Raw genomic sequence first — 19173 nt, forward strand, 5'->3', positions numbered from 1 at the left:
TCTCTGGATGGAGTTCTTTCGAATGGCTGTTCTGGTCGGATTTTGATCGGACGGGATTGGGGGATCTTATGCATGACATGGCTTCTCTAGGTGAATAAGACCTCCTCTTTCATGGTTGCATGACAAAAAATGGACAATACGATACCAAATTCAAAGCAATTGGACTTGTTGCGTGCAGGGTGATGTAGGTCCCGAGGGGAATGTTTTTCCTTCAGCGGAGAGAATGAGGTATTGGTGTATGGTGGTGTGTAGAATACAGTCTTTGCACCACTGGCCTTTGACGTAGTCAACCATGGTAGAAATATTGTATCATGAATTCGTCTATGGGTATTATCCTTCCCTTTTTACATCATTTTGAGCCTAAAACGCCATTTGGTCGGATGAAAAAAAGCGGCCCTTTTTCGTTTTACCAATTGCTTTCACGCCTCTACGCTCTGCAGAACAACGTTTTCCAGGATACTGCCAAAATCTTCAAATCCCACCTTACCGCCATGTTCCTGACCGAACCGCTCCGCCTCAGCGTACGCTTTATCCATGATCTGCTGATCAATCCTAACAAGCCAATCCCTCCCCGTCAGCAGAACACGACTCCCATCCCTCTGCAACTGGCTCAGTAACCCCGAAGCCCTGACCAATCTCTCCACCCACACTCTGTCTTTCCCTTCCTTCCACGCCGCCTCCACTAAATCCACGCATCCTACTTCCTCGATTCTACTTTTCACATAACTAACCACCCTCTCCCTCCTCTCCGCCTCTTCATCCGCTTCCCTTTCTCGCTCTCGCTTCAGCGCCTCACGCTCTTCACGCTCCTTAGCCCGAATCACCTCCTCAGCCGCAGCCCTGCGTTCGCGTTCTAGCGTGAGCGCAGCCTCGCGCTCCTCGCGGCCCTCATCTTCTTGTCTACGGCGGATCTCGGCTTCCTGGCGGAGCCACTCGTTGTACGCGCGCTGCTGGTCTTTGCGGGCGAGGGATTTGGCTTTTTTGGTGCCGACAGTGCGGTGGGTGGGTGGTGCGCGGGCGGGTTGGGGAGGCGGATTCGCAGGGCCCGGGGCGAAGGGGTCGCGGGCATCGTGGTGCTCGTCGTCTTCGACGTGGGCTTGGTGGCGGGGCGGCGGTGGTGGCGTGGGTGCGCGTGGTCGTGCGGCGCCGGGGGTGTTGTCGGCTTCGTCGTCGTCTTGGAGGACAAAACGCTCGTCTAGGGGTGGGTCGGCGACGGCTTGTGTGTCGCTATTTGTAAGGTCGTTATCGGGTTGATTTGTAGGTTCGTGCGCGTCTGTCTGGTCCAAAGGCGTGGTGTGGGCTTCTTGTTGGCGGGCATTGTACCATTCAGCAATTTGCGGGGCAAAATATAGGGTTCCGCAGAGGATGGCTGTGTGTAATAGATCTTGCGATAATGGTGTGCCGGCGCGGGTGAATGGGAGGAGGAAGTTGAGTAGGGTGAAGGGGAGGGATAGTATGGCCCCCATTTTTGTGGTTGTTCGCTGTCTCCTTGACCTATATTTACAGGGACAAAGTTTGGGTTTTAAAAATTTGTGTTGAAGCGACAACGTCGTCCCAGATGGATCGACTTGGCTCAAGGTCCCATAGAGAAATTTGTTTGAAATTCGGTTTACTTGGTGCTGTTTTTACTGCGCTACAATTCGGCGAGGGCACATGTAAACGAATTGGTGGGTGGCCATTTGTGTGAAAGTGAGTCTGGAGTTGATGATGCAACAGCGCCCTCCCGCTAGCAACGGCGGGAGTTTGGTCCGCTAGTACTGCATTTGGACTAGTGCTCAACCTTCATGATTGCGCAGGTTAGTCATGTCAATCAAGCATAGTTTGCGAGCTCCTTGCTACTTCTTCGACTTTGGTCTTGGCTATACTTTCTTTGAAGTTTATTGTCATAACAAAAAAGAATGAATTCTATCGCTAAATGCCTACATTTTGTGCACTGGTAGCATCGGGCGAACTTTCTTCCTTACGGCCGTAACTTCTGTTTCGTCTGTGGCACATTTTACACAACTGAGCAAAAAACATACCAGGCTTGTGCCCCACATTCGCCCAATACAGTTTAGGGGCTCGGAAAGAATGGCATTCTGGTAACAGTGGCCGACCGTTACATGGGATTGCGGCCGAAACTAACAGCATCGGAGGTTTGTTCCTCCTTCTTCCCCCCAAACGTGCGGGCCACTAGCCACAACTCAGCCGCCCGACCCGTAGTGTAACGTCAAGAATCGATATTGTACGGTCGAGAGGGTTTACACTACATGCGATTTTAGTTGAGAAGTGATTTATGCCACCAACTACCGACATTTGTTATGTCTTAGTGATATTTTAGAGATCTCTTGGGTGTGGGGAATAGTCACGAATCAGAATACCAACCGCAATCCTCGCCAATCATGTTCTCTGAGAAGCAAGCCATCCTCATAATCAGTGAAACAAGCGCCGAAGAATGCGACTGAGATGTATGCACTTGGCGTGAGAGCGCGCTGTGGTCCATACTACGCCATACGCACGCTAGATGTCATGGTATCCCGGTGTCTCCGTTGAGGGGCGATGGAGAACCCGCTTTCACAAGACTATGGCATATCTCGCCTGACATGGCTCGTTATATATAAGAGCAATTCCCAGATGAATGAACAGAAGACATTCAGACATCGAAACATCTTTCATCACTACATTTACCCTCAGGCTATCTAGAGTGAGCGTCTTGAGCCATTTTCATTTCAAGTACAACCTTTATCTTCTTTTCAACTCTAATCTACCAAGCCCCCTAAATCCTTTACTACCAATCAAAACGACCTCAACTTCTTTTCTACACATAGCCCAATATGGTTGTCCCAACAACTGATGTCTGGCCTAACACGGCCGGCTTCGACACGGACTATCAAGAGCATGAACCCGTCGAACTCACCGTTCACGGTAATATCCCACGATATGCTGCAGGTGTTCTTTACAGGACGGGACCTCTGGGCTTCAAGGCGAAAACAGACGACGGTAAAATCTGGGCAGCAAGACATTGGTTCGACGGCTTCTCCTGCGTCCATCGCTTCCAGATCGACTTCCCGGATGGCAGCAATACTCCTAAAGTCACCTATCGATCCAGGCGTACAGTAGACGAGTACATCAACATAGTTCGCACCACAGGCAAGCTTGAGACTGCGACTTTCGGTGCGAAGCGAGACCCTTGTGAGAGCTTCTTCCAAAAGGTCATGAGCATATTCGTACCCAAGCTGAAGAACGAGAAGAACGTTGGAGTAACTCTATCCATCAACATGCCTGGAAGTGAAAAGGTTGCCCGCGGTAAGCCACTCGAGACCAGCAACCATACCAGTGGCATAAAGACACTGTGTGCGAAGACAGATTCTAGCGCACTCAAGTTGATTGACCCGGAGACTTTGGAGCCAAAGGGGTATGCTCGCCAATCCGCCCTCCACCCAGACCTCAAAGGACCATTCTCTGCCGCGCATGCAAAGTCCGACCCCAACACGGGCGACATGTACAACTTCAATCTTGAGTTTGGTGCTCTTAGCTGTACTTATCGCGTCTTCCGCGTATCAGCGGCCACAGGCGAAACAGAAATTCTTGCCACCTTCCCCGGCACGCCAGCATACATTCACTCTATCTTCCTGTCTGAGAGCTACGTCATTGTCTGCGTCTGGAACTCCCACATCACATGGAATGGAATTGGTCTTCTGTGGCACAAGAATATTGTCGACGCCATTGCTCCTTTTGATCCCAACTCGAAAGCCCGCTGGTACGTCGTCGATCGCAAATCAGACAAGGGCCTGGTTGCAACCTTTGAGAGCGATCCTTTCTTCTGCTTCCACAGCATCAACGCCTGGGAAGAACCGTCTGCCTCTGATAAGAGCAAGACCGATGTTGTCGTCGAACTGAGCATGTTCGAGAACCTCGATGTCGTAAAGCGCTTCTACTATGACAACATCATTTCCTCCATCGACACACCAGAATTCGATGGTGAGAAGCGCATGTCTTGTCTCCCCATGCAGACACGATTCCGCCTTCCTAGTGTTGACGCCGGCTTGCCTCCTACAACGCCTCTACCTGCGGAACTCGTCTTCAAAGCGGAAAAGTTCAACTCCATGGAACTCGGCACCATCAACCCAGCCTACCTGCTTCGTCCTCACCGTTACACTTACGGCTGCGCTGACCGTCTCCGATCCACCTTCTTTGACGGCATCGTCAAGTTCGATAACCACACGATGAAGTCCATCTTCTGGGAACAGGAAGGTCACACGCCCGGTGAGCCAATCTTCATTGCTGATCCAGAGGGCATTGAGGAAGACGACGGTATTCTGTTGAGTGTAGTGCTTGATGGGTACAAGGAGAAGAGCTATCTGCTCGTGCTCAAAGCAAAGGATTTGAGCGTCTTGGGCAGAGCGGATATGCATGGCCCTATGAGCTTTGGATTCCACGGCACATTTGGCGGGGCAGCAGCGAAGTACCGAGGCGATATCTAATTTTGAAGCATCTTCAAAAGTGCAATGTGTTTTATTTCGAAAAATATATAGTTATATCCAGAACGTAATTACCACCTATCTCACCAACTCATTGCAAGTTCAACCATCTCGTCTCACTCCCCCTCTCAAACGTCCCACTCACTGCCCGCTCCATATTAATGAATCTCGTCCACCTATTTATTTCTCGGGGTAACGCTCCAAAACGGGAACGATGAAGTTGCCAGTATAAGGACGAAGATCCTTTCCACCATTCACCTTGATGTCAACCTTGTGATTTCCCGTCGCAACCAACTTGGCCGGCTTGGTAATGCACTGACGCATGCTGAAGACTGTTTTTGTTTTCAATTTGTCAGCCAAACTCATTTCCCTCATCTCATCCTCGACCTTTAAATAAAAACCCCTCCAAAAAAACATAAGGGAAAAGGAGAACTTACTTTCAGTTTGAACATTGTACGCATAAGCCAGCGAGTTAGGCGTGCAGACAGGGGTTGTACGCCCGTTGGAAAACGTATATGAGGCCGTGCAGTCCGTCACGAGGGGCTTGGTGTAGTAGGGTGACCTGAATTCGGCGTGCAGCTTCTCGGTATAGCCACGTCTTCCTGCGAATTCGTGGCTGATGGTTACGTTCCAGTAGCCGATGTCCTCGATGGAGGGGGCGGCGCTGACGGCGGCGATGAGTGCGAGGAGGGGGGTGGCGAAGTGCATGGTTGCTGGCTGGTTGTTGTGGAGGTTGAAGGGTGAAGGTTGGTTGTGTAGTTGTAGTTGGGAATGGCAGATGGAATGCTGTGGTGATGTTGGAACTGGTCGTCTGGTGGCAGTGTCTTATATGTATTTTTTTTTCCAAATCTAGTCTACCCGTGCTCCCCTGATAGACCGATGCTTCTCGTGAATAAGATTTGAGATCTGCTTCTGTAGTAGAAAGCTTGATCGATGCTAAGACGCCGTATTCGGCTTTATTCGTTCTTGGAAGTACGGAAGCTTAATGTCACCATGTTTTGACGTTACGCCACATAACGGGCGGCCCAGAAACTCGCCCCGGACCTAAGGCAGACATTTTCACGTGGAAGAGTATACTTTGGTAGCGCAAATGAGGGGTAGGTGGAAATGAGTCCGGGAGCTACGGAGAGGCGTAGAAGGACCGGATTGAGAGGCGGAATTCGGAGATGCAGAAGAGAGGAAAGAGCGATCTTTTTATAGCTCACATATTAATTGGGCAGATTAATAGTACCTCTTGATACGTATTATATTTGGGCAGATGGAAGTGATGAACACTGCACACCAAATTTCTATTCCACTTGCAACTTTATTCACTCTTCAGAGATGTATCTCCTTTCTTATATGACTAACTATCATCACACAATGCTAAGCATCATATTGACAGTGGCGTAAAGTGGGCGATAATTTTATTCTCTCGACTTCAAAACTTTGGAATTGTTCGGAGAGTTCGCAAAGTGCTCTGGTTGGATAAGAGGTGTGAGTGCTGATGTTCCGCACTCATGTCACTTAGTGGCTAATCATAGCTGTTGGCGGTGTGGAGATAGTAAGCAATACGATGTAAGGGCATTTTCTGCCAACTTAATTTGATTGGCCAAATCACAAGAATAACTTGATGAATACGATGCGCGATCTGACTACACGGTGTGACAAGACTGCACACGACTCTTGTACCGACAAGAAGGAGTTGAGCCTCTGAAAACTACCGTACGTCTGAATAATTTTTGTTGCATTCATGAACAGCAAGCATCGCGATAGTGCCACACAATGTTGCTGCGTAATTGTTGTACTGGTGTTTTGTGGGGCACACCCTTATCAACTTTACCTCGAACCTCAACCAGAGTAGAAGTTTCGTAGCTCATAATGCCGATGGTCTGAGTAAGAGAACGATATCCTGTGTAAGTCTGGATGGATGGTTCATCGGCGTGTGAGTAATCCAGTCTACCACTAACAGCGAATCCCCCTTTTGGTATGATCTTGAGCGAGGATATATCACGTGGTTTGCGCTCGGCTCTCGAGTCATGGCATATTCACCGGAGGTGTCGAATTTTTGAGCCATTTCTTCTAGATTCAAAAGAACAATGTTTTAGACAGCTGCCAAAACCTCTTATCGTCCAATGACAACCTGAGCTGTCAAGTCTTGTGTCTGGGTACTCCCGAATCCTCAATTTCGCCGAGCAGTCCCGAATACCCGAGTTTTACTCGACGCCACGCGCCAATCAAGGGTTGGAGAAACGGGGCCCGGCTGATCACCAGCCAAGTGGATGAGGCTCTAATGTGGGTCAAGATAGTAACCACTATTCATGTGAAGCCATTCGGCGATGGCTCGGTTTTGCTTTGGTGCAAAATCACGGTCTGCAAACGCATATATATCGTCACGATGCAGAACGCTCAACCTAGTCATAGATCAGTCACTCAGATACCATCTTTCAACTTATGCAAAGTCCTTCATTACCCACGACTCTTTGATACAACATAATTCACTCGCTACTATCTTTTCATACTTACTATGGTTGAATCAACCTCCAAAACCTCGAGCCGCAGCTCTTCTGTGACTCTAAGCCCTGGCCCATCCAACCCATTGGTTCAGCATCACGCATTGTCAGCTTCTTCACTTCGATCTGCACTCAAGAAGCCATTTCAGGGCTGGAGCAAGGAGCTTCTTCGAGCACGAGACAACGACGATGACGATTACAACTTTTCAAGTGGTATGCGTCGTGGCGCGCAACACTACAACGACGAGGCCTAAGATATTACTTCACTAAGCGACAAAAGAAACGAAATCGATAGGGGATGAAATGGTGGAAGAATAGCTTGGTGACTGGCTTGCATTGGTTGGAGAGATGCAAGCCGATTTCGGCTGTATCGGGTCACTGTATTTTGTGCTACTTGAAGGCCTGTGGCGATATTGATTGCGTACAGAGCGGTGTCAATGTTACTTTCCCTGCTATTTGTTATCGATACCCGGCTAATTTCATTGTTGTAATTTTGCGCAATCAATCCTTGTTCGATTTGGCGAGTTCCGCGGACTGCAACACTCGAGACCGATGCGTTGATCATCGACGTCTGGTGTGATGTTATGTCATGAAGTCTTGGCGCATGTCGCCCTCAAGATCCACGTTCCTTGCTCTTTTGAACGTCAATTATGCACCTTTAGCTTGATGTCCACAACGTGATCTGGTCCCCATCGCGCTCTCATATAACCGATGCCCGCAATGCCCCTTTGCTCCAGAGTGTGCTAGGGCGCGCTAACTCCGGGCTGGCTTAACGAGATTACCGTCACCCCGGCATTGGTTTACAAGGCGACGCCCGAAACACGCCTCAACCAAAGCACTCTCAGGCCAAGCCGTTCAAATCATCGGACCTAGCAGGGGGATCAATACGCAAGTCAACTGTTTGTGCAGTAGAGGCTATGCATAGCCAACCAAAGAGCGAGGGCCTTTGTACCTCGATGTCGCTGACCAGATCGTTGTCAGCAGGTCAACTACACCATAGCTATTTGCAGCTGCAAGTCTTGTGCGATACCCGATCTGATCAACGCCCTTCTCCGCTGCATACATACTATTGTGGAGAATTTTCCATAATTTCTTCTAGGCAACGATCTGGAATGGGTCTCAGCTAGCCCGTGTTAGTAGCCAATCGGCCTGAAGAGGTACTAGGCGGATCAATATCAGGGGCTGTGCGCCTTAGGCCGCCTGCATCGTGCGTTGTTCCCGCTGTCATGCAACCAGACAGCCAAAGTCCTCCTGGTTAAATAGACTGCGATATCCCGATCTACGCCTTCACAGCTAAGCTTCGCTCGTTACTGCTTGTTGTTCCTAGTCTAATTATAGCACGTTCTTTTCCAACGACATACCATTCCCGGTTCAAAACACTGAAATCAGCATAATGTCTAAGATTTTCTCCACCGCTCTTCTTGTCACGTGCGCCGCAGCGCAATTGACCACTTCGGCATGGATGGCAGGCGCCGGAAGCAACAGCCTTTCATACGTTGCCTCCGTAATCACTGTTGAAAATGATAGTACTACAATGTCTCTTGACGTTCAGGGCATGACCGTAAGCAGAAATAAATATTGGCTCTAGTAACATGTACTTATATCAAGTTCAGGAAGACCTAGGTGCGGTGGCCGAGATAGGCCAGACAGTCACTCTTGCAGGCAACACCTTCTTTGGAGTCAGGGCTGTGGCCGAGAACGAAGGCGTGACTGTGACCATCATGGGCCAATGCACACGCCAGAACACCGATGATCAGGAGGCTACATGCACTATGTCGACAAAGGGTCTTGAGTCCGCCATCAGATCAGCGTGTGCAAGCGCTGATTCTAATGAAGAGTTGTGCAGTGAGGGGAATCTTGACACGAGCACGACTACAACACTGCCAGACGGTTACCTCAACATGGTTCAGTTTGTCGTTACAGCTGGCGAGGACTTGCTGCCCAGCGCTTCTGCAGCTGCTACACCTTCTGCCGGCAGTGCCTCCCTTACCTCTTCCAAGTCCACCGCTACCAACTCCGCCAAGCCCGCTTCTTCCGGCTCAGAGGAGGCTGCTAGCTCTGGAGCTTCCCGGACTTCCCAGGCTTCCCGGACTTCCCAGGCTTCCCAGACTTCACAAGCAGCCCCGGAGGCTACCAATGCTGCGCCGTTGATGACCATGGTTCCTGCTTTGGCTGGTCTTGGTGCCGCTGCCGCTTTCTTCTTGTAAACGTTTTTTTGGAGGAGACGTACCGTCTTGCTTCAAAAACCCCAAGTAGTTTTCCGCGTCACGAAACAGTCACCAACACGAAACGCCCACAATCTATCATATCCAGTTATTACTCTTTTTTAATGATGTAAAATTCCCATGCTGTTTTGAAACTACCATTAGCAAAAAACAATGTGCCTTCAACTAGAAAACCTTTTCGCGAGATTTTGATATTCCGTCTCATGGCTCGAGGCAAACCAGTCTCTCCCCTTTTTTCCCAAAGCAGCAATTTCCATGTTTATCCTTCATCACTTTTCCGCAGTATACATGTCCTTCGCACTCGTTACTCGCGCACTTCCAACTGCTTACTTCACCTCCTTTCTCAAGTACATAACATCCCTCTTTACACCCCCTGACTCCCACGTCCGCTCCATTCGCAACTCGTGCATGTCTGCACCGCATGTCCCACGGAAACCCATCGCTCTTCACGATTATAGTTTTCCGAGGTAAGCCCGGCAAGTCTTCAAGAGCCACGCGGCTAAAGTCAGCATGTGAGTTCGGACGCGCCAGTTCTGGGATGTCGTGGGCATTGTTGCGAGCCAGTGTGCCTCCTGGTTTCAGCGACATCCATCGGCGCGGTGGGCGTGGCGGGACTAAAACTGTGAGTTTGTAGGGGGTTTTGGTCCATTCGTACTCCTGTAGGGGGTCTATGCTTGGATCGTAATACATCTGTCCTGAATATCTAGCGAGAGATTATGTGTGTATGGGTTATGGAAATGTTTCTGAAGTGCTGGTGGGTATACTGCAGTGATTATGGGCTGTGGATAAGAGGTGTGAGGGTTGCTTTGCTGAGCGCGAGACAAGGACTTTGTTTGGGTGATTGCGCGTGGTCTGCGTTGTGACTGGGGCGGTGAAGGGCAAACGAAGGACGTGGTGTTAGACAATGCGCTGACGACCAATGAATTGTTGGAGTCATTGTTCAGCTGCGGCGTTGGCCACTAATACGCAGGGCGTGAATACATGGCAACGATGGGAGGATGATGCAAACACGTGTCTGCCAGAACAAGTTGCACGATACGTTTCCAAGTTGGCGGACTTTCTGGCAAATGTTTATTTTTGTAGAATTTGCAGTTTGTCCTTGTTCTGTTAAAGTGACAGCGTAATATCTATGCTGACAGAATGTTTCTATGCAACAAGGCATCTACTTAGGGCGAGGAATTGACAAGGCAACTCACGATGCAAAGACATCAATCACAAAAGTCCTCCTATAAGTTATGGAAATTCCTTCATGCTCTATATCTACAAACGAGACCACTTTCAGTGAAGCCGCAAACTTCTCGCCTGTGGCTTTTCACAAACGCTCCGTTTACACCTGCCATTTATGCCTGATCCGGATTCACGAACATGTCGACCCACCTCAATGCGAAAAGCGTTATTTGTCTCTCCTTTCGGTTCCTTTTTCAACGGTAAACTGTCCATGAACTCGTAATGGAGAGATTTATCAATACTCAACTTCACCCAGTTGATGCGTGCAGCATCTGCACTGAGCCCTTCAGCACTACGCACCAACCTGTAGCGCTCCCATGCCAGCATATCTTCGGCCACAACTGCATCAAGAAATGGCTCACGAGCGGTCGGGGCAACACAAATGCCTGTCCAACATGTCGCCATATCTTAGTCCCCAAGCCCAACCCCCGCGGCTCCTTCAACGTAAACTCAATATGGCAAGAACTCTGCCACCAACCCAACGAGCGCCTGCAAGTCTTCATGCAAAAACTCTGGTCAGGCCTTCAAACCCTCTGGAAAAACCACCCTAAAGGCACCTTTTCCGTAACCTCCATCCTCAACCAAGCCATCATCCCCGCCCTCACGCACACCATCCGCACCACGCACCCCTCCCCCGGCCAACCCCCAGACCCCATCCTAGACTGCTACAACCTCATCTCCGCATCCTGGGACTCCCTAGGAAGGCCGGACATCGCCACCGGACTCGCCATCCCTCTCGTCCGCCTCGCCCGTCTCACTGCTAATGCAGGCGCCGTCCTCCCCAAATGGCTCACAACAAGCTCCCGCACAAACCGCCTTATCTGGCGCGCAAACGCTTGCCTTCCCCTCAACTCCGACCACATCTCCTGGGACTTCATCATGCAAGCCGCCGCACCCGCTTCCGTCCGCTACTTCGAACTGCTGCATCTCTACACCGTGCTGATTAGCCAGGGCATCGCGCATTTCCCCGTCCCACAGCCGTATCCGACGCGGAGACACGAAGTCGTGAATTTAGTAGTCGAGCGGTGCTGTAGTAAGATTGGTGGGGGAGGGTGTGCATGGAGGGGGAGGCCGAGTAGTGAGTTTAAGGATACGTTGGGAGGGGTTTATGAGGAGTTGAGGCGGTGGCAAGGGGAGAAGGGGAGAATGAGTTTGAGGGGGAACTATGAGGAGGAGGGGGTTGTGAGGGGGGTTTGGGCGCTGGCTGCATGGAGTAAGGAGAGGGTGAGATTGTGATTGGCGTGTTGGGGATGGGGGTGTGGGTTGAGATACGGTTTGGGGGTTGGAAGGGAGGAGGGTTGTACAGAGATGCTTAGTTCATGATGAAGGAGGACTAGGTAGAGTTTTTTTGATGTTGCAATATCGTGGAATTTAGTTATTGCGTGTACTGGACCAAGTGATGGATATGTACGACTCCCTTGACGAATATGCAGTTAGGATCCGCGGCGGCAATCAGCTAGTTATATTAAAAAGGGCATAACGCCTCTCTATGATCCGATCCGGGGACAATCTCACGTTCACGTTCCTGCAGTGCGTGACTATTTTGAGTAAATCCTTTAATGAATTTGCAGACTTTTCCAGTGTTTTTGTCGATTCCATATTTGCACAACAAGAGACTTGTGAATGCATACGTAGTGTCTCACTCAACCTGCATCCATCTCAGCATCCATTTTGAACCTTCGTATCTTTAGGGGCATGACCAAAGTTTAGCTTTACTGCGACTTGAGTCTACTGATCGTAGAAAATGATGATATCGTTTCATCCCTCTGTGTGAACCAGCAACTATACGGACTCGCACAATGGGCATCCAGTTCATCCTTCCTTCAACAAAACCCCATTTACCATCCCTCCCCTACACCACATCCCCAACCCTAACAACCGTCCCAAACACATCCGCCAACTCGGCCAGCGCCACCCTCTTCACCTCCTCCCCACTCACCCCGGGAATATCACGATCCCCAATCGCCTCCTCGGCAAGCAAGACTTCATATCCCTTCTGGAACGCCTCGCGCGCAGTCGTAGACACGCACACGTGCGCCATGTAGCCCGTTAAAACAAGCTTCTTGACACCCATGCTCTGCAGCGTTTCGTGTAGAGTGGTCTGCTCAAAGGCGCCGGGGTATTGTTTCCAGATTGTTGGTTCGTTGGCCTTCGGAGCGGGTTAGTTTTCCCGTGATAAATGCGCAAGATGGAGCGGGGGGAGGGGACAAGTTACTTGTGCTGTGAGTTCCTGGAATTCATCGGCGAGATGGGTTCCAGGTGTGAATACGGGGGCGCCGTCGTCTTCTTTGTGCAGGATGTGGATTATTTTTCCGCCGGCCTTGCGGTATTTAGCGAGGAGGTCTGCGATGGCTTTTCCGCTTGCTGCAGCGTTGGTTACTTTGAGTTTGCCGGAGGCCTTTTTGGTGTTATGTTTGCGGTTCTGCTTCGCTGCGAGGTAGGGGAAGTGGGATGAGTACGTACGTATTCATTTTGCGCGTCGATGATGATGAGCGCGGAGTCGCTGGTGGATGCGGTGGACGGTGGGATTCCGACAATGTCACGGAAACTTGGTGTCATGTTGATCGTGCGTCTTGTTTGTTCGTCTGGTGTTGTGAATAGCGATGGCAGTAAACTCAATATAGTTCTATATAGAGTCAAGATATAGACAGGCTATCCTTGGGGTTAAAGTATTATAGTTGTATAAAAGGCGTTCTATAGTCAATCAGGTAGTTGTTGCCGAGGCATACTAGATACCGTTAAACGCCGGCAGAATGATTGACACGAGGCATCCCGCAGTGGGGTTCTTGCATGACACGATGACAAGCCTCCGGCCCAATGGGACTTGCTCATCCCGCGTCGCTCTCTGCAACATTGGGATCCCTGGTGTAAGTCTTGTCTGCATGATTCGTACATTCAATCTGATATGCCAAGAATAAAAAAATCCGTCTTCATGAAATGAGTGCGGTATCAGACTGGGATAAACCTTTCGTTCTTCTCATTGTGACAGGTTGTTAATGTGCGTGGTGTAGTCATACAAGTCGCTAGAATTAAAACGAATAACTATTCGTTGAAAAACAGCCATGTTGTTAGAGTAATCGCGAGTAACACATCGATTAAAGATATCTCCAAGACAAATTGGGTAGACTACATACAATACAATTCCATCCTCTTAATCACCACAAACTACGCGCGGTATCTCCCAAGTCAAAACCAGAACTTCACCACCATCTTTCCTATCAATGTCAGCTTGGAACATATTCCCATATTGAAACCAAACCTTACCTCATCAAAGATACGTCCTACCACCCGGCGCCTGCTCCCTAATCTCCTTCAACAACCTCCCATGCTCCTCAATAGCATTGCGACTCGTCTTCTGCGCCTCTCCTTGACGCAGCGCATACGAGTACCAAGTTTTGAAGCAGTCTTTTTGGTGTGCGGTTGGATAGCGTACACCCTTTGCACGATGGGCTTGGAGGACTGCGTGTTCTAGGGTGCGGGTTGCGGCGGGCATGGCTACGGTTTGTATTGGGGATGTTGGAATTGCACAATTGTTCAATGACTTGAAGATTTATCAATGAGGATAAGAGGTAGGGAGAACTTGAGACAGGGGAATCTTAGTGCAAGATGTGGGAAAGTAGATGGGCTGTGAAAGCGTTTAATCACGTGACTATTATGGCTCTGACACGGGTACCTGGCAACCTTCTTATCACAGAACAGAGTGCGTTGCGCGACGACAGTATTTAAGGTAAAGTGGAGAGGAAGGAAGAAAAGAAAAAAACCCGGGGAAAGTAAGCTGACCGAACTATCGTTTTGATCTTTCTTGCCCTCTTCGGCTCTCCGCGTCGTCTCCGCATTCTCGTACAACGCCAGTCGTGCGCATCCGCACGGGGAAGGGGGCGTTGACCATTCCCATTATCCCGATCCCAGCAGCAAATAGTGCCCGGGGGATTTAGGATTGGACGAGAAGATCAAAGTCCGACGCGCCCCATGTACACACACACATCTTTTTGTCCGAAATTCGCAACGAACACCTAAAGCAGAAAAGCAGTGTGCCTTCCTTCCCAAAGCCACAAAATCCCGAGCCTCTGGTAGGATTCGAAAGTTATACTCAAAGTGGAAATATATTGCTTTCGTCTTACGGGATGTAAAGCACGCTCAGCAAGAGTGTGGGTGTTTGATCGGGAAAAAACGGAATGGATTGCGTTTTGATGAGATGCACGCAGCGCAGTGAACATGTAGATCAGGGTCGCTTATCTTGGGGGAAGATGGTGAGTTTGGCACCGGTGGGATGGATCAAAACGCGGGGTAAGGAGTAAGTGCGCCGAAGATCACTGCACTGGCATCGGCGGTGTGATTAGAGGTACAGCATCGACGCGGAGACTGTTGATGCGCATTTTCGATGTTGATGCGGTGGATGGGGTGTTAGTATCTGATAAAAATACTGTATCATTAGAATATAGCGAAGAGAAGTACAGGGTAGGGAAACAAGGTACGTACCGTTAATTTGGCAACTGGTGGCATGAGTTGGGTCAGCGCATCTGGAATCAGACTACAGACGCAGTGCTCCCCTCGTACCTGAGCACGGAAGTAAGACCGTTTGCTGTGTTCCCCTCCATAAAAAACGAAATCTGGGCATCCATCAGCAACATTTATGAGTGGCGTGACTAACCATCTTGTGGCCCCCCGTCATGGCTAAATCCGATGTCGCCACTCAACCACCCATCCTCGTCATTCGGACACCGATGCCTGCAAAGACTCCGAGGGCCGTTCTGTCATCAACAACTCCGAGGGACTTATTGACCCCAGGGAACAGATGAAACAATAGGTGTACTTACGACGATAAGCGATATTTGAGCTAGATAAGGTATGTTGGTGTTTTTGTTCTCTTTTATATGAAAGTATATTGGTTCAATGTAGATGTAAGGCTGATGTCCCGTCTAATCCGTGCGTATGTCACGTGCTGCTGATGGTTCGTGGTGCTTCGTTTCGAGAACGACACGCCATGAGACGTGTTTGTGATATGAAGTGTTGAGTACTGTGTCAGTTACCTTGTATAGAACCTGGAATCATGATAGTTGCAAAGATATCGGAATCAACGCCGTCTTTCGCATTCGTGTGATCTCTATGGCACCCTCTCTCAACAGAGTTCAGTGTTCATTGTTGAGTACGCTTAGAAACGGTCCGACTTAACCTCAAGCCTTTGTTTCAGTTGTGAGAAAGCATACTGATCCTACCTGCCTTATTGAGTAGATCGAGCGACACGTATCGTAGATCACTTTACAAAATGATCTGATATCAGCTTCATATCCCAATATCTAGTGTCCTTGGGCATGTGCGTAATAATCTCTCTGATTTGCCCACTATTGAGGGCGAACCCATCAGGGGCACCGAGAACCCATCTGATAGTGTCTCAGTCAGTTCAGTCACAAGGCTACAAGGCTGATTACAGTTTCCCTTCTGGTATGATGACAAGACGGCAGAAGTCTGATGGCGAGTGTTTTTCAATTATCCCACTGTACATCCGAGGACACTGATGAGACATCCAGTGTCGTTGTATCGCTATCGCCACTCAATCAGGACCGAATCGCAATAAAGCCTGCCCAACAAGACAAGGCGACAAGCCTGGTGAGAATAATCACGCAAGCAGCTGACACCTGCGCTGTAAAATGAAGAAAAAGGGGAGCTTCGAGGGGAAACTTGCTCAAGATGATTAATCTCGTTGGCGTCAAACAATCACCTCCTTGCGAGATCGCGATGAAGCGATGAAGAATCTCCAAAAGACATACTTCATCGTCCAGACTCATACTTGAGTCGCAGGAACCGCAGGCGAAGCATACCATACCGCCTCCCATCGAATCAAACTCAAGCTCCAACTGCACTGCCTCATCTGGCAAAAGTGACACGCCACTACTTCAGTCGAGCCGGTTAAACACAAATACAAAAATAAAAGTTCAAGTCGGTTAGCAAGGGCAGCCTGCTGGGCGAACCACGTTGAAGTTATTGAAATCGAGTCGTAAGATGCGGGATATATCCAACTTTGCCGCCTATTGGTCTCGAGGTTCCACAGCGCAGGAAAAAACGTGGGACTGGGATATGGATTTTTTTCTTTGTCACAAAACGTGGAAAGTGGCGCGAGGAATTTTGATCAAGAAACGGAGTTTGTACCCGGAAGAGAGACGGAGAGGGACAGAAATCAATACTGGATCCCCTTATTCAGCAAGAATTTTTGGAACCTGGTCCCTGTTTTCTGCACGTAGAGCTTACCTTTCTTGTGATTTTGTGATTTTGAATTTCTTTTCTTTTACCTTTGTTCCTATATGGTAATGCATTATGTTACCACGTCTCCACACACACACCCTGATTCGCTCCGTGCGTTTTCCTCCTTTTTTTCCCTGAAACTTTAAATCTTTTGTTGTTGCCGAGTCTCCGGACAAAGATGGTGACACAGGACCCGCTCTTTTAGTTAGCTATAATTTCCTGAGGTATCTTTCTTTAGTGCAATTTTAAAGATAATGCATCTTGGCATATTTGGAGCAATGAGATTTTACATGTGTCGTCAGATGGAATTCATGAGGCAAAAAATGGTCCGATGGTTCCAATAGTCCGTAAGGTGACCTGTTGTGGTCGACTACTAGCACAGGCTAATTTCTAAGTTCGCCCACACACACCATGTCGGTGGGTGTGGAGCCGCCCGATCTTGGCGTGGAACCGGGGTGCAGTAGTCTGGATGACGTCCTCCTATAGTTAACCTAAGTATAGTGGTCTAGTGTCGACAGTGCTTCTGAACCTTCCCAAACGAGTTGGATATCCGGATAACGTCTTGGAGGATTGAAGACAGTCTCCAACCACGCCATGTGCGATTCTGCACAATTCCCGATGGCTATGGAATTTGTTGTCTTATCTGTTCAGTTTGGGCATATCCTTTTCTCCGTTCTCTCACCCACATGCCGACCCACTTCTGCACTCCACGTCTCACCTCCGCCCAAGATATCCACCGCGCTTGGCGTGTCATAGTGGAAACGGTAGAAGTACCGGCTCCTATATATCTTGGCAGGACGTGTTCAACCGGTGGTAAACTGAAAGATTGCCGAGATTTCCCGCCTAGAGCCTTCTGTGTCCTGTCACGTGTGATACTACCCCTGATCGATTCATCGTCTATGCATGTTTAGCCCGATTGAAGTCCTTCTTGGGCTGTGAAAGCATATGGGGAGTGTGGGGTAGGGTGTCTGCACTTATTTCTGTGGCGTTCCTTTATATTAACGTCCTCGAAACCCGGTTCAAACAGCGCGTAAAACCCGGGTAGAGCGATGTTCTTTTAATTATGTTATGCAGATTTACGCAAGGGCTACGGATCTTTTTGATCACCCCGTGGTGGCTGTTGCTACCGAAACTGGATGCCGATCGGTGCATGTTCCCTATGTGTCTCGACTTGGTCATTGTGGCCGCCGCTTAGGGCGAGGTTGTCGAAGTGAGAGGCTCTAACCTACCACCAATGTGTACACCATCACGAATAGAGACAACACGTGAGACGAGACCTCATGACCCCCCAGTATCATTTCATCCTGCGATTCAGGCTCAACTATTACTCGGCGTAGAGATATAAGTTGATAGCTGCTCCCAGTCAGTAGCATCACTGCATCCAACACAGATCAGCAACACTCAACACAAGATGGTTTCCTTCAAGTCTCTGCTTCTCGCCGCTGTGGCTACCACCAGTGTCCTCGCTGCTCCCTTCGACTTCCTTCGTGAGCGCGACGATGGCAACGCGACTGCTCTCCTTGAGAAGCGTCAGTCTACTCCCAGCTCTGAGGGATACCACAACGGATACTTCTACTCGTGGTGGACTGATGGCGGCGGCTCTGCCCAGTACACCATGGGTGAGGGCAGCAGGTACTCCGTGACCTGGAGGAACACTGGCAACTTTGTTGGTGGCAAGGGATGGAACCCTGGAACCGGCCGGTAGGTTGCGAAGACTGGTTGCTGATTAGAATTTTACTAATGTGACTTCGTAGTGTCATCAACTACGGCGGAGCCTTCAACCCCCAGGGCAACGGATACCTCGCTGTGTACGGATGGACCCGCAACCCGCTTGTCGAGTACTACGTAATTGAATCCTACGGAACCTACAACCCCAGCAGTGGAGCCCAGGTCAAGGGAAGCTTCCAGACTGACGGTGGTACTTACAACGTTGCCGTCTCCACCCGTTACAACCAGCCCTCCATTGACGGAACAAGGACCTTTCAGCAGTATTGGTAAGTCATTTTGGTGTTTGATTCAACAGAAGCGTAGATTCTGACTATTGTGATAGGTCTGTCCGCCAACAGAAGCGTGTCGGTGGAAGCGTGAACATGCAGAACCACTTCAACGCTTGGTCTCGCTATGGCTTGAACCTTGGTCAACACTACTACCAGATCGTCGCCACTGAGGGTTACCAGTCTTCCGGAAGCTCTGACATCTACGTGCAGACTCAGTAGAGGAGTTGTTGTCTGTGGAGCGAGCAACTAGCAGACGAGATCAGACAAGAATAGTGCCTCGGATAGTTGTGAGCAAATTGGAGAAAGAGCGATGCGTTCGAGTTACTGTACCTAGAAACATGTCAATTCACTCGCTATAAAATATTCCGTTCTCGAATTTGTTCTTTTTTTTTGGAGTATTTGAGCATGGTATCATGCTGCAGCAAAAGCAGCTAGAATCTAAGTGAGGTAGAAAACGAAAATCATGAAGTAGCTAGCATGATGATGGCGCAATAGCACTTTGCCCCAGTAGGCGCACTAATGTGTTGATTTC

At 49.4% G+C, this 19173-nt stretch overlaps 11 protein-coding genes across 11 annotated transcripts; 5 read left to right on the forward strand and 6 right to left on the reverse strand.

The window, feature by feature from the left end:
• Positions 1-139: 139 nt before the first annotated feature.
• Positions 140-1700, reverse strand: COCSADRAFT_264679 (uncharacterized protein). The gene has a single exon (XM_007707521.1). It carries the CDS (start codon positions 1464-1466, stop codon positions 420-422), a length of 1047 nt encoding a protein of 348 aa, XP_007705711.1. The 5' UTR covers positions 1467-1700; the 3' UTR covers positions 140-419.
• A 945-nt stretch (positions 1701-2645) lies between these two features.
• COCSADRAFT_264699 (uncharacterized protein) lies at positions 2646-4644 on the forward strand. The gene has a single exon (XM_007707522.1). It carries the CDS (start codon positions 2814-2816, stop codon positions 4461-4463), a length of 1650 nt encoding a protein of 549 aa, XP_007705712.1. The 5' UTR covers positions 2646-2813; the 3' UTR covers positions 4464-4644.
• COCSADRAFT_348903 (uncharacterized protein) lies at positions 4641-5206 on the reverse strand (the record flags this gene model as incomplete). Its single annotated transcript, XM_007707523.1, has 2 exons — positions 4898-5206; positions 4641-4792 (listed from the first exon to the last, which is right to left on the reverse strand). Exons 1-2 carry the CDS (start codon positions 5166-5168, stop codon positions 4641-4643), a joined length of 423 nt encoding a protein of 140 aa, XP_007705713.1. The 5' UTR covers positions 5169-5206.
• Positions 5207-6865: 1659 nt separating this feature from the next.
• COCSADRAFT_41748 (uncharacterized protein) lies at positions 6866-7500 on the forward strand. The gene has a single exon (XM_007707382.1). The coding sequence runs from the start codon at positions 6967-6969 to the stop codon at positions 7204-7206; it is 240 nt and encodes a 79-aa protein (XP_007705572.1). The 5' UTR covers positions 6866-6966; the 3' UTR covers positions 7207-7500.
• A 736-nt stretch (positions 7501-8236) lies between these two features.
• COCSADRAFT_41750 (uncharacterized protein) lies at positions 8237-9298 on the forward strand. Its single transcript, XM_007707383.1, has 2 exons — positions 8237-8513; positions 8566-9298. Exons 1-2 carry the CDS (start codon positions 8346-8348, stop codon positions 9157-9159), a joined length of 762 nt encoding a protein of 253 aa, XP_007705573.1. The 5' UTR covers positions 8237-8345; the 3' UTR covers positions 9160-9298.
• A 490-nt stretch (positions 9299-9788) lies between these two features.
• Positions 9789-10228, reverse strand: COCSADRAFT_41751 (uncharacterized protein). The gene has a single exon (XM_007707384.1). The coding sequence runs from the start codon at positions 10112-10114 to the stop codon at positions 9950-9952; it is 165 nt and encodes a 54-aa protein (XP_007705574.1). The 5' UTR covers positions 10115-10228; the 3' UTR covers positions 9789-9949.
• Positions 10229-10626: 398 nt separating this feature from the next.
• COCSADRAFT_103295 (uncharacterized protein) lies at positions 10627-11640 on the forward strand (the record flags this gene model as incomplete). Its single annotated transcript, XM_007707524.1, has 1 exon — positions 10627-11640. One exon carries the CDS (start codon positions 10627-10629, stop codon positions 11638-11640), a length of 1014 nt encoding a protein of 337 aa, XP_007705714.1.
• A 622-nt stretch (positions 11641-12262) lies between these two features.
• COCSADRAFT_47394 (uncharacterized protein) lies at positions 12263-12963 on the reverse strand (the record flags this gene model as incomplete). Its single annotated transcript, XM_007707428.1, has 3 exons — positions 12263-12553; positions 12620-12802; positions 12868-12963. Coding segments are annotated over 3 exons (570 nt in total), but the record flags the coding sequence as incomplete, so codon positions are not given.
• Positions 12964-13358: 395 nt separating this feature from the next.
• Positions 13359-14148, reverse strand: COCSADRAFT_129218 (uncharacterized protein). The gene is made up of 2 exons (XM_007707525.1): positions 13669-14148; positions 13359-13619 (listed from the first exon to the last, which is right to left on the reverse strand). The coding sequence occupies exon 1, from the start codon at positions 13895-13897 to the stop codon at positions 13673-13675; it is 225 nt and encodes a 74-aa protein (XP_007705715.1). The 5' UTR covers positions 13898-14148; the 3' UTR covers positions 13359-13619; positions 13669-13672.
• Positions 14149-17266: 3118 nt separating this feature from the next.
• Positions 17267-17515, reverse strand: COCSADRAFT_103508 (uncharacterized protein; the record flags this gene model as incomplete). The annotated part of the gene is made up of 1 exon (XM_007707526.1): positions 17267-17515. A coding segment is annotated over one exon (249 nt), but the record flags the coding sequence as incomplete, so codon positions are not given.
• A 442-nt stretch (positions 17516-17957) lies between these two features.
• Positions 17958-19106, forward strand: COCSADRAFT_41755 (glycoside hydrolase family 11 protein). Its single transcript, XM_007707385.1, has 3 exons — positions 17958-18345; positions 18399-18638; positions 18695-19106. Exons 1-3 carry the CDS (start codon positions 18056-18058, stop codon positions 18858-18860), a joined length of 696 nt encoding a protein of 231 aa, XP_007705575.1. The 5' UTR covers positions 17958-18055; the 3' UTR covers positions 18861-19106.
• The last annotated feature ends 67 nt before the right edge of the window (positions 19107-19173 follow it).

This window comes from Bipolaris sorokiniana, assembly GCF_000338995.1.
Source record: "Bipolaris sorokiniana ND90Pr unplaced genomic scaffold COCSAscaffold_19, whole genome shotgun sequence".
In the NCBI taxonomy this organism is placed as follows: domain Eukaryota; kingdom Fungi; phylum Ascomycota; class Dothideomycetes; order Pleosporales; family Pleosporaceae; genus Bipolaris; species Bipolaris sorokiniana.